At 50.5% G+C, this 12,266-nt stretch overlaps 1 protein-coding gene across 1 annotated transcript; it reads left to right on the forward strand.

The window, feature by feature from the left end:
* Window positions 1–3,494: 3,494 nt before the first annotated feature.
* EDN2 (endothelin 2) lies at window positions 3,495–9,853 on the forward strand. The gene is made up of 5 exons (XM_084609757.1): window positions 3,495–3,738; window positions 4,666–4,810; window positions 6,030–6,149; window positions 7,394–7,498; window positions 7,877–9,853. The coding sequence occupies exons 1-4, from the start codon at window positions 3,675–3,677 to the stop codon at window positions 7,434–7,436; spliced, it is 372 nt and encodes a 123-aa protein (XP_084465883.1). The 5' UTR covers window positions 3,495–3,674; the 3' UTR covers window positions 7,437–7,498; window positions 7,877–9,853.
* The last annotated feature ends 2,413 nt before the right edge of the window (window positions 9,854–12,266 follow it).

Below are 12,266 nucleotides of genomic sequence, written 5' to 3' on the forward strand. Positions count from 1 at the left end.
TGATGTTTTCCCATGACTATTCATTTGAATTTAAGTCTAACTCTGTTCCTGCTGTGTTCGTGTCCATTTTGTGTTCATTTCCCATGAAAAAAATTCTTCTCACTGGTGTTCAGTGACAGTGCATTTTATGCTTGCTAAGTTAATTTGAATTCCTTAAACTCCTTCTGCCTCTTGGAAATACCTTGCCACAATTAACAGGAGTTAATGCTCACACAAATTCCACTCTAAGCAGCTCTCCTTCTTGACAGACTCTTAGCTTTCCTTGCTTTTCCTTGATTTTTAGTGCTTGTTACATTTTACACAAGGCTGCGCTGGTTTACCACATTGACAGCAGCTAGTGTCCATTCATGACAGCGATACAATCAAAACCTAAGTATTCTGAGCGAACAGGTAAAAGGTGCACTTCCTTCCTGAGAAACCTTAAAAAAATACCTTCCTGGAGAACTCTCTAGTTTAGCAGGACTGCCAGGTAGCCTCTTCCAAATGCCCCGGGGGATCATAGCTCTTGTTTCTAGGCTTACTCCTGTTCCCAGGGCCTGCCTGCACATCAAGATCTGGGAGCCCAGGATACTGCTACACTGAATCAGACCATTGGGATCACAGGGAGCTTGGTCCTTGAAGTACATTATCCAATCCCTCTCTGGGTATGTCTAAATTGCAACTAAAAACCCATTACTGGCCAGTTGACATAGGCTCACGGGGTTCGGGCTAAGGGACCGTTTAACTGTGGTATCGATGTCTGGGCTCATGCTGGAGCCCAGACTCTAGGACCCTGTGATGTGAGATGGTCCCAGAGCTCAGGCTGCAGCCCAACCCCGAACATCTACACTACAATTAAAAATACCCCTTAGCCCGAACCCCGTGAACCCCTGTACACCTCCTGTGCCACAGACACATCAGGCAGTTCCTCCATTGATTGTGGTTGCTCACTAGTTGTGGTATTTCTTCGCAGGGGATGCCAGCGCAATCAATATCCTCTGTCACAGTTGTCAAACTGTCCTTCCTTGGCCTCCCTCACTTTCTCTTTCTTCCCTTGGGTACCCAATTCAGTGCAGTGCCTATTTTTTAAATGAAGGTTGATCCTAACATGGACTTCAGACACTTCACATGGCCAAGTGAGCACGAGCGGAAAGCTTACTAAAGCTACCTTAAATGATCACTTTTCTAGAGTGGACTTAACAGGCTTATGGTCTATATAGACCAAGCACAGCCTGTGTCAGCTGGCACAGGCCAGCTGTGGGTGTCCAACTGAAGTGTAGACATATGCCTCAGCAAGGGTTGGAAAGGACTTCAGGGTATGTTTTTAAGACATTGTCATCTTGTATAAAATCAGTTATTTCCCATTTCAAGGGCCTTGCCTTTTTTCTAGCCTTCTGCCATGACTAAGGAACCTTTAGCTCCTTTAGTTAAAGGGACTTTGGGGCCAGCCTCATTCCCAGCTTGTGTCTCGTAGGCTGCTCATCTCTCAGCTGCAGGCTGCTCAAAGGCTCAGAGTTTGAGGAGGAGATGCTTGCTCTGTCCACCTTGTTTTTGGGTGGGTGTCGTAAGAGAGTCTAAAACTCCTTTTACCCCACGAACTCCCCCAGGCTCCCTAGTGGTCAGTGTTGCCAATGTAGTTGTTTTCCAACTCTCCCTGTAATTTCAAAGACCTCCCTCTAATTTCAATTCCTGGGGAAAACACTCAAGGTAACACAGAGATCATCTAGTGGGATGTAGGGATCTGTATTCATTGTCACAGCCTTGCTTCCTTACACCTGCTTTTGCCTAGAGACCAGATCCCTGGCTGTTCTCCTACTGTGCTGTAAACTTCTATCTCTTCTTCCATGTCCTCTTTCGCTGGCAATACAGACAGTGTTGCTAGGGGAGGAAATCCTGGCCTCATTAATAAATATTCTTATCTATTGACATGTGTGTGAGCACCCACTACTGTCTTCTGGACAGAGTCAGAACAGCTCAGCAGTGTCCTAGCCCCAATAGTGCTCACACAGGAGATTTGCCTCTGGCTCCGGTGCCGGGGCTTTGAGCTTTAGCAGCAGAACTGGAATGCGGGCTGGCTTAGTTGTGATGGAGGACAGATGGCTTCTAGTCCTAGCTCCGCCGCAAACTCCTCGTGTGACTTCTGAGCCTCACTTTTCTGGGGGCAAACCGGGCATGGTCATAGCGCCCGGTCTCTGCGCCACAGATGTGGCTGGGGGGCTCAGAGGCTCGAGGAGGCTGTGCTTTAGCAAAGCAAGGGAAAGGCTGCCCTTCTGACACTCTCGGCGAGGGCCAGGGGCTGCCAGGACACTGGGCGGCCACCCATGGTGTTTTGCTCAGTTCTGGGCCTCTTTTCTGACTGCCCCCCCTGCTGGCCACGCCGGCAAACTGCCTCCTTCCTTCCCCTCCCATGGCAGCCCCACGAAACAATGGGGCTCCGCCATAAAGGCCTTTGCCTCAATTCAAAAGATTTAAAGGCGAAGTCATGACCGATGAAAAAAACTATTCAAGCCAGCCTGTTCCAGAGCAAGGGCCTTGTCCAGACGCGGGGGGAGGCTTCCCCGGATACACCCAGCAGGGGTGAAGGGAAAACCAGCTCCAGCTCGGGATTGTGTCTCCAGGCTCTGAACAGTTAACAGCAGCCAGGGGATTTATTCCCACCCTCCTCCCACATTTATTTGTCTGCGGTTTGCGCGATCATTTGTCACGTCTCTTAAGGTGGGGCGCTGCTTATTTCAGACCCCAAAGGCCTCGCGCCTCCCCTGTCTCGGGCCGGCCGACTCCCCGCACACCCAGTTTGGGGGTTTCGCAACCAAAGCCGGGCGCAGGCTGGAGTTCACTGGCGAAGCAGCTCCCTGAACACCCGACTCAACCGGTCCCTTCGCCGCCTGCAACGCGCCCGCCCGCCTCCCCGGGCCGGGCCCTGCCGCTCGCCAGCACTGGTGTGAAACCTGCTGCCCCCGGTTACCTGCCCCGGCTGCACCCCGCCGGCTCAGGGCAGCCCTGGGAGCAAAGCCGCGGCCGAGCCCTGTGGGCAGCTGCACGGAGCTGCGGGGGAGAGAGCCCCGCGGGCGCTCTGGTGTCCCGGGGTCCCCGTCTCCGGCTGACCCGCCCCTGCGCTTGGTGGCCGAGCAGGACCCCCCGGCTGACCCAGCCGGAATCGGGCCGGGGCCGGGGGGACCCCCGGGCTCCCCAGCTCCCGCGGGCCGGGCGCCGGGTCCCCTGGCAGGCGCGCCGGGGCCGGGGCCGGGTCTGGGGGGACCCCCGGGCTCCCCAGCTCCCGCGGGCCGGGCCGGGCGCCGGGTCCCCTGGCAGGCGCGCCGGGGCCGGGTCCGGGTCTGGGGGGACCCCCGGGCTCCCCAGCTCCCGCGGGCCGGGCCGGGCGCCGGGTCCCCTGGCAGGCGCGCCGGGGCCGGGGCCGGGGCCGGGGGGACCCCCGGGCTCCCCAGCTCCCGCGGGCCGGGCCGGGCGCCGGGTCCCCTGGCAGGCGCGCCGGGGCCGGGGCCGGGGGGGCTGCCGCAGCTGGCTCGTCGCCCGGTCTCTGGTTTTGTTTTCTTCTGCCCCCGTCCCATGCTGGGGGGCGGGTCCGGGGCGTGACTCGGCGGCCAGCGGCGCTATAAAGCACCTGCCCGGCGCGGCTCCGGGGCCGTGCTGGGGAAAGGCAGCGTCCGCTCCTGGCCCGGGATTAACCAGCCGCCATGGCAAACCGGCCCGCAGGCGTCGTTTCTCTGGCCATCACCCTTTGCATCCTGCTGGGAGAAGGTGAGACTCCTCGCGGCTCGGCGCTTTTCGTCGTTGTTGTCGTTGTTGTTAAAGGGGGATTTCACGGTTGGGCTGGGCTTTGGAAGATGCCCCTGCCGAGGAACCGTGCCCCTCCGGGCCGGCGTGCTGGGGCTGAGCCCTCCTGGCTCGGACTCGGAGCCTGGCCGCTGCTTTCCAGAGCAGCGCGAAGTTTCACGTCACCAGGGCAGATTCCCCCCCTCGCTGCCTGTGTAGAGGCTCGTGTCCCTTCCAGCTGCTTTCTGCTCCTCTAGGGAGCTAGGCGTTGGGGTACCCTGGGAGACGGGGGAGCCTCTCGCTAACGCCCCCGTGCAATGGTCCGCCCCCGACCCTCTTTCTGAGGAGGTCAGCCTGCACGCTGCACCGCTCCCTGCCTTGGATCGAAACGTGTTTGCTTGTGTGCCCTAGTGACTCTGCATCGTGCCCGCTTTCGCGCTTGGCAGGGAGAGCTCGCACATGCAGGTCGCAGTCATAGCTTGATAAGAAGCCAAGACAGAAATAAAGAAATAAACACACAGCCCACAACCATGTGTTGCAGGCATGTGCAGGGCGATAGCTGCCTCTCTGTGGTTTTGTTTGTGGGCAGATAAATAACCTGTGCAATTTGCCAGTGAGTTGACTGCCTGGCATTGCCCGAAAAAGCAAAAGCTGCCATAGCAGTGCCACTTTGCCTGTACAGTCCCTCATTGCTCCAGGTTTTCTAGCAAACTCCCCTGCTTAGTTATGCAAGTGCTTTTATGATCTAGTACTGCCTAATCAGCAAGGCTGCACCTACTGTAAAACTGCCCTGGAAACTGAAATCAACATAATCCCTGATAGAGGTGTAATTGCAGCGTTTACATAGTATTGTGCGTTCCAGAGCTTTTAAACTATAGCACGACGGATCCGTTTTTCTTCCCTCTGCTGCAGGTATGGGTCGTCCTCCCTTTGAGTCCCACCTAGCTGCAACCAGCAGCAGGCACTCCAGGACAAAGAGATGTTCCTGCAACAGCTGGCAGGACAAGGAGTGCATTTACTTCTGTCACCTGGATATTATCTGGGTCAACACCCCAGGGTGAGCATGTGGACAGCTATTTCGGAGAATGTTGCCGATAATTTATAAGTAACAGATTGATCTCAAAGCAGGGATTTCTCTGGCTGATGGTGGTTGTTGGGTGGTGAGTTGGGGATAGAGTGAATCCCAGTTTGTGTGTTACCTGTTGCAGATAACAGTGCAAACAGTAACACCAGAAAAGGACAACCCCTGTGTCCTCTAGGGATTACAGCTGCTTGCTTCATGTTGTCACCAAACAGATAGGGTGCAAGCTCAGGAAGTCGATCCCCTTGTGACTGTTTTTTCCCCATGGTATTTATACTAAAAAAACCTTCAAATTGCCACCATACAAAAACTAAAATGTGGCAAGTTGGAATTGTTACAAACTCCTTTTCTTTTACACCTGTTACTCCGAATGCTCCTTGTAAGGTGCTGGTATTTGTAGTGGGGCTGCAGGGGCTTGGCATTAAGAACCTGTGGCAGGAAAGCAGAGCTCTTTTCAGACCCGTGGCTGTCACCTTTATGTCTAGTGCCAACAGACGGTCTCAGTCAGGTGTGGCTCTAATTATGCCTGGTAATGTGCACTCATTAGTAACAACTTGCTCTGAAAATAGCTGCAGTCTCTGCCATTCCCAAACTCTGGGAGGACTTTGGAGGTGATGGGGGGTGGATTGTGATCCAAGCTGGAAAGGGAACATGTACACCAACAGCTATACAAGTATGCTGTGATCAGAAGAACCTGTTGTAGCCCTAAGGCATTTTAACTTGTAACATGTCCTGTGCAGTCACAACTGTTTCATGTGTTTGTGGGGAGGAGGGCCCCCTGCCTGAGCCTCTTGCTGCTTGGCAAACTGGGCATTGGAAACTCGGACCAACGCATGGAAGGAAGTTGAACTGCCTCTGCATTTAAATTTCGTCTGCATGCTGAACAATCGCTGTTGCATGGGAACGTGTCCCTGTGTTTCTGAGCAGCTTCAAGGAGGATAAAACTCCACTTGCAGACCAGTACTTGCTGGCTGATGCTGGTCCAGGCTACCTGTGAGGGTGGTGGGAAGAAAAGTGGTGGGTGGGAGGCAAGAGCTGAATTTTATAGGCTTGAGAAGTATCCTTGGTCTCTTCACCTTGTGTCTACAGATGTCCTTTTTATTATTATTGTAGCTTGGCTGCCTCCCAAGCCTGCACAGTAAATCTCTTTGCTAATAAAGAGTAATTGCTTATTTGATTTCTTTTGTTTTAACAGACAGACTGCTCCCTATGGCTTGGGAAGCCCTCCAAGTCGCCGCAAGAGATCACTGAACAGGTGTGAGTGCTCGCACTCCAAGGACAGTGTCTGTGCTACCTTCTGCCAGGCAAAGCCTTGGTGAGTCCAGCAGGCCCCTGGGACGGGTTGGGAAAGGGCTGATACCCCCCCGTCTAGCCAACGGCCGGTCGAGGGGTGCTTTGCAAAGGAGTGGTTGAGTTTCCAGGCTCCGAGTGAAGAGATGGACTAATTCCGTAGACTCCCCGGCAGCTGCACTGTTCTCTGGCAGCATCTGGAACTTGTCTAGTGGCTTTTACACCCTCCCAGAGAAGCCCTGGCAAAGGGTCATGAGCACGTTTCTGTTCGTACAATGGTCCCCTTTCTGCTTGGTCGAAAACAATGTTCCCTCTGGCGGTGTGGTGGCAGCACATGTGAGGAAGTGCTGGCTTGCGTAGTGGTTGGGTGATGCCGATCACATGGAAGGGGGCGGGAGAATCAGCGTGAAGCGCACGGGAGGGTTATCCAGAGACTTCCCCTCCTGGGGACAGTAGCTTCCTTCTGGCGTGTTGCAGGGGAGGAGAATGAAAGTCGTCCGTTGAAGGGGCACCTGCTTCTCTTCTCTCTCAGAAGAGCCATATCTGGACGATAAAAGCTGTTTGTTTTTCTGCTCGCTTCTCTTGGGGTAAATCCAGATATAAATATTCACTCTCCCCTCAGCCCATTCTGCCCTGGAATGGAGCTGGCTTGGAGATAACAAAATCTTCCGCTATGCGAACATGCATGCGTTCAGAAGCATAGAGCCTGCTGCAGGAAGTGTGTACTGTACTATAGGCAGTCACTATAGTCTGAAGTGGGACAACATAGGGGGGAGGAATAGCTCAGTGGTTTGAGCATTGGCCTGCTAAACCCAGGGTTGTGAGTTCAATCCTGGAGGGGGCCATTTAGGGATCCGGGGCAAAAAATTGGGGATTGGGCCTACTTTGAGCAGTGGGTTGGACTAGATGACCTCCTGAGGTCCCTTCCAACCCTGATATTCTATGAACATAGAAGTAGTATAATGTGTTCAAATTGCCAAGTACTAGAAAGGGCCACTGTCTTTAATTTTCTATCTAACAAATTTGCAGAGAAATAAAACTGGCTATAAATAGTTCCAGGGAACTGAGTGGGTTCTGAAAGGAAAGAGTCTAACAGTGACACTATAAGCTGCTGCCAGAAATGGCAGGGGATTAGCCCTTTCAAAATAAAGCTTTCAACCCTCTTATAGAGCGATGTATGTAATATTAGAGCTGTGCTCCTTCCACTCCATGTGTTTTCTCCCTACTGAAAGCGAGGGGCTAACATGCTTGTGCTGTCTTGACTTTCAGGTATCTTGGGAACCTTAAGCTCCCACCAAGCCGTAGCGTATAGGTAAAGAGTCCCCACAGCAGTGATGTGAAGCATCCACAAACTGATCTTCTGAGAGCCTGACGGTAAGAATTCCATAAGGCCTTGCCACCCTGCTCCCCAAAAGTAATTGCCCTATGAGCATGTGAAATCCCACAGGATTGTGATTCCAAGACTGTAGCTTTTACTCAAATTTCAGCTTTTCCAGTCGGGGACACTGAAAACTTCTGACACTAAACCTAGAATAGGAGACTAGAGGGGTAAAGGAAACCCCTTTGCCCACTTTCCACTCACCAATGGAGGATTGTAGTATTGTGCAGGTCATGAGTCTCAGGACTTTCCCATCTTCTGCCATGCAAAACAATTTAGCAGACAGCATGTAAATATCAAAGGACACTGGCTGTCCCTGGATGTGAGGAGGGTAACAGATGAGATGCTGAGTGTTTGGTCCCTTTTGTTTACAGGGACATTGCTGTCTCTAACTCCCAGCTTCCCAGATGGCAGCACTGCTTTCAGAGGAAAGTTCAAGCAGCCTTGCCTGGAAGAAAGATACAGAGCAGGTAACAATCCTGTTTTCTGGAATAATTTGGAGTCCTGTGGATGCCACTGGCTCTTGCCATGGGTGCCTGAAAGAGCAGAAGGAAAGACCATGATGGAAAAGCAGGAGAGGTGGATGAAGCAGAGGAGGCAGCTCAGCGCTCCAGAGACTGCTGTAAGGGAAAACAGCATCTCCTCTTATGTGGCCGTGGACACGCTGTGAAGGTGGGATCAGGCCTGCTGGATCAGGACTGGGTTTTATCAGTCAAATACCAGCTAGATTCCACACTGGATTCTGCCCATGGTCCGCATGTCTCTGCAGTCCATGCACTTAGGCCTAGAAAAAAACATGTTCAATTCTGAACTTGGCAGCACCCCAAAAATCCTGTATTGGAGGCCTGGCCTACATGTTTGAACAGGGTTCCAGCTGCGCTGCTTTCATCCATGGTTTGGGTGGCCATCACAGACTCGTGGACTGACGAGCTGCTGCCTCGTTGGGCTTGTCGTCTTAGCACTTTTTCCTCTTTACTGCCCTGTTAAAGACAATCTGATGTGCGTTAAATTGGGATTCCCATGTAACAAATACCATTGTACCATGGTATAGCTAACCAGGCTCTGGCTTTCTCCTGCTAAGCCATTTGCTTGAGGTCCCTTCTCCATGAGTGGCTCAAGTGTAGACCAAGAATAGCCTGTTTAAATCTGAACCTGTGTTAAATCCAAGCTCTGCACACCTGGCTCCACAGTGAGTGGGTGGGGAAACTCTGGTAGAGCTGCATTTCTTTTATTCTCTCCTCTATTGCTGCTGGGAGTGTTGCAGGTCACATTTGTTACATGGGGAGAGAGAAATTCAGAGCCAAACTACTAGTCCCAACAAGTGCGGTGGTGTGAATGTTGTCTATGTCCTTAGACATGTAATTAGCAGGGTAGAACATTGTAACTAGGTTATTCTTAACTTAGCCCTCCCAGCTTGCTGATATGCACAGAGCACTCCATTGAAGGAGAAGCTGGAGGCAGTGAAGAGGTAGTGGGAGAAGGTGCAATTGCTTGCTGCTTCACTTAGTGACAGACTGAAAGGGACAAATGATGACATGCTCTGTGTGGCTCATGGGGAAAGGCTTAGGCAAGAGGGATGGGCTTAGGCAAAACAGTCCTGGAGCATTATAATTCCACTGGCCCTCCGGGAGGAGTTCCACTGAAGAACACTGCATCCATGCTCTGGAAGATCCTCTTGCCAGACTGCTGAAACATCAAGGGTGGGGGAGGCTGGGCTTGTATCACAAATGCTCTTTGATTTCCCAGCATACAACTTCTATTACAGAGCCTGGCTGCAAAATATTCATCTAGTTAGTGCAGATACACCAACACTCCTGAAATCCTTGCTGGAATCTCAATTCTGGCTGTGACCTCACTCTTTCACATGAACACTTAAGGGTGCTGGTGGACTGAACCATACCTGTATTGTAGTCTAGTCCCATTGGGCGTGCAAAACACTTCCTCAGTTTTCTTTCGAGAAAGAGAACAATGAGACCAGCTAATCCACATAGCGGTATGTAGGACAGTCAAGACAAAAATCCTCTGGAGCTGGAGAGAAAAGCATGGCGTTTGTTTGTTTGTATGTTTTTTGCCTTCTGAAGGTTTAAATCATCCTGAAAGGATCTGATAAATTCCTGTTTGAAAGGGAAACTTTGCACACTGTTTAATGTTCTAAGTTGTGTCATTTTAAATCAAACTACTGGTCTAAATTGCTCTGTGTGTCCTGTCCCCTCCAGGAATGGAGTAATTTATAGCATGCACCCACTGTGTGCAGTATCCCAACATTTCAGTATATTTATTTTAACCTATTTTTAGACAGTAATTTGCAAATATGTAAACTTTAATTTGTAATAAATGATGGTAAAAGGTGACATTTCTGCTTTCTTCCCCCAGCCCACTTGATAGCTGGTTAAGTGTGGGTGTGGTCAAACACAGCTGAATTAGTTGTTTCCCAAGGTCTTGGAACAGAGACATGACCATGAGACTGTAGAGATAGGCAGGAATTAGGGGTGAGTTTTCAGGGGGAGACAGGTTTCAGTTCAGGGTGGCCCCATTTAGCAGTGACCTTAAAAGCCTGGGATGGTTCCAATATAATTGGCCCTCATCTGGCTGGTGTTTGTTGGGAATGTAGCTGTGGACTAGATGCTAACACAGTCACAACCATCAAAGCCTTGCACTGTGCTGGGTGCAATAGCCAGGATTCCTGAAAGCAAGGATCTAGACTCTGATCTCCTGTTACAGTGATGAACATGGATGGGGTGCTAGTGAGACCAAAATAACTAACTTTCTCTCCTCTCACCTATAGACTTGCTTTCATTTGTTTAAAAATGAACCCATCCATCTGATACTCTGTGCAGACAGGACAGGTTATAGATAATAAAACATACCAACTAGCACCAATGAGTGTGCTAGAGTGGGAAACCAACCCAAAGTGCATGGGCAGCGGGTATCAAAGGCAGGGGAAGGGTGACACCCCTCTCCACCCCCCCCCCCCCAACAGCCTGCATTGCCCTGCCCACACTCCATCCCCAGGTCTCCTCCTACTTCTCTCTGTGCTCTACTGCTGATCTTTCCTTCCCCTGTGTCTGGGGCCCCAGGCCAATGGTGCCAGAACCAGGGGCCCAGGGCCCTCCCACTTTTTTGCAAGTGGACAGGCCTATCCTGTCCACTTTTCACCGGGATGGGTCCTGTGCCTAAGTGGGATTCTCCTATCACTCATTCAACCTTCTCCCCAAAAACCTCCAAAGAGAAAAAGGTAGCCTGTTTGCTGTAGCTGCCTGTGTCTGTTGCTGATGTCAGGGTTACTGAATGAGGAAGCTGAAGTTTCCATGGTTTCTTTCATTTGTTCCTCTGGAATGATTTCCACATCACTCGGAATGTCTTTTGTATCAGTCTTTGTTAGGCCCAGCCTTTATTTGTCTTTCTTTCTTCATAGAAGAAGTATGATCCTAGGCAGGTTGAGAATAGGATTGTTTTCCCCATCCCCAATGGGAATGAAACCTGCCCCTTTCAGAGCAGCCCAAGGTCCTGCTCAGTGTCCCGGCTAATAAAGGTAAGGGAGAGCATCTCCACCCCTGGAAGTCTAGCTAGAAATGTCCTCTAGATCACATGAGGATATGGAGGAAGTTCAATGCAGGTGGCAGACAGAGCTATCATAACAGGCCCTTCTGGCCATAATATCTACAACCGGAAAAGAAATCCCTCAATGGGATTTGAATGATGATAGCTCTCTACACACAGCTGGGCAAGCTTATCAGTGAGCCCTCTGGCAGGAGGGGCTGATACTAAACACTTCTGATATCTCCAGCTGGGCATCCAAAACCTGAGGTAATCCAATGTCCTTGGCCACTCTTACATACCTTAGGCCAGCATCTCAGCTGGGGCCTGAGCTAATGACCATGAACATCTCCCAGTGACTTCAAAGGGCACTGGATATGGCTTCTTGTGGAAAACAGCATTGCTTCATTGACTTTCATGTAGCTACACCAACTTACACCGGCTTAGAAACTGACCCCTTGTTCATAGTTTGTACTAATAAGACCTAATGTAGAGCACCTGAGGAATTGAGAGCTTAATAGTATGTTACGTAGGGTCAAAAATGAATACTATTTCCACTTAAATTTATTACATGCCATGCCAAAACACAGACTAGGGCAGGACTAGGATCAAAGAATATTTTAAAAGTTCTATACATAAAAGAAATAGAACAAAATAATGAAACTTCAATAAGGAGAAAATCCCAATAGAGCAGATGTCTTCCCAACCCCATTTCTTCCTTCAGTGTGAGTGATGGAGAGTGCCAGAGTCCCTGTCCTATATACCATCTTTAGACTAATAATTGTTTCTCATGATTAATGCCTCCTATGCACGAGGAACTCTCCTGCCTGGCATGGGACTCTTGATTTTTTTCCAGTAGGAGATTCTGTATAAGACTTATTTCTGATTAGCCTGCAGGCAGTTGAATACCTTGTGCACTCGAGCAGATTCTGATGCCCTTATACATGTCGGACAAAACTTTATTCCACATTCCCTTCAGTGGGATATTTATGGAATGAGGAACTTATTCAGCATGAGTAAGGAGGGGAGACTGTAGCCCTCAGGGAATGAAACCTGATAATTTTATTTAGAAGCCATTCAATCTGCATCAGAAATACATAGATTCTAAGGCCTCAAGAGACCACTATGATTATCTAGTCTGACCTCCTGTGTAATACAGGCTATTGGACTTCCCCCACATAATTCCTGTTTGAACTAAAACTTAGCTTTTAGAAAAAGATCTACTCT

This window comes from Lepidochelys olivacea, assembly GCF_965140295.1.
Source record: "Lepidochelys olivacea isolate rLepOli2 genome assembly, chromosome: 19".
Taxonomy (NCBI): Eukaryota; Metazoa; Chordata; order Testudines; family Cheloniidae; genus Lepidochelys; species Lepidochelys olivacea.

Coding starts and splice junctions, on each gene's coding strand:
- EDN2 (XM_084609757.1), top strand. CDS start 3,675: ATGGCAAACCGGCCCGCAGGCGTCGTTTCTCTGGCCATCACCCTTTGC. Junction 4,811..6,029: donor ATCTGGGTCAACACCCCAGG/GTGAGCATGTGG, acceptor TTGTTTTAACAG/ACAGACTGCTCCCTATGGCT. Junction 6,150..7,393: donor TTCTGCCAGGCAAAGCCTTG/GTGAGTCCAGCA, acceptor CTTGACTTTCAG/GTATCTTGGGAACCTTAAGC.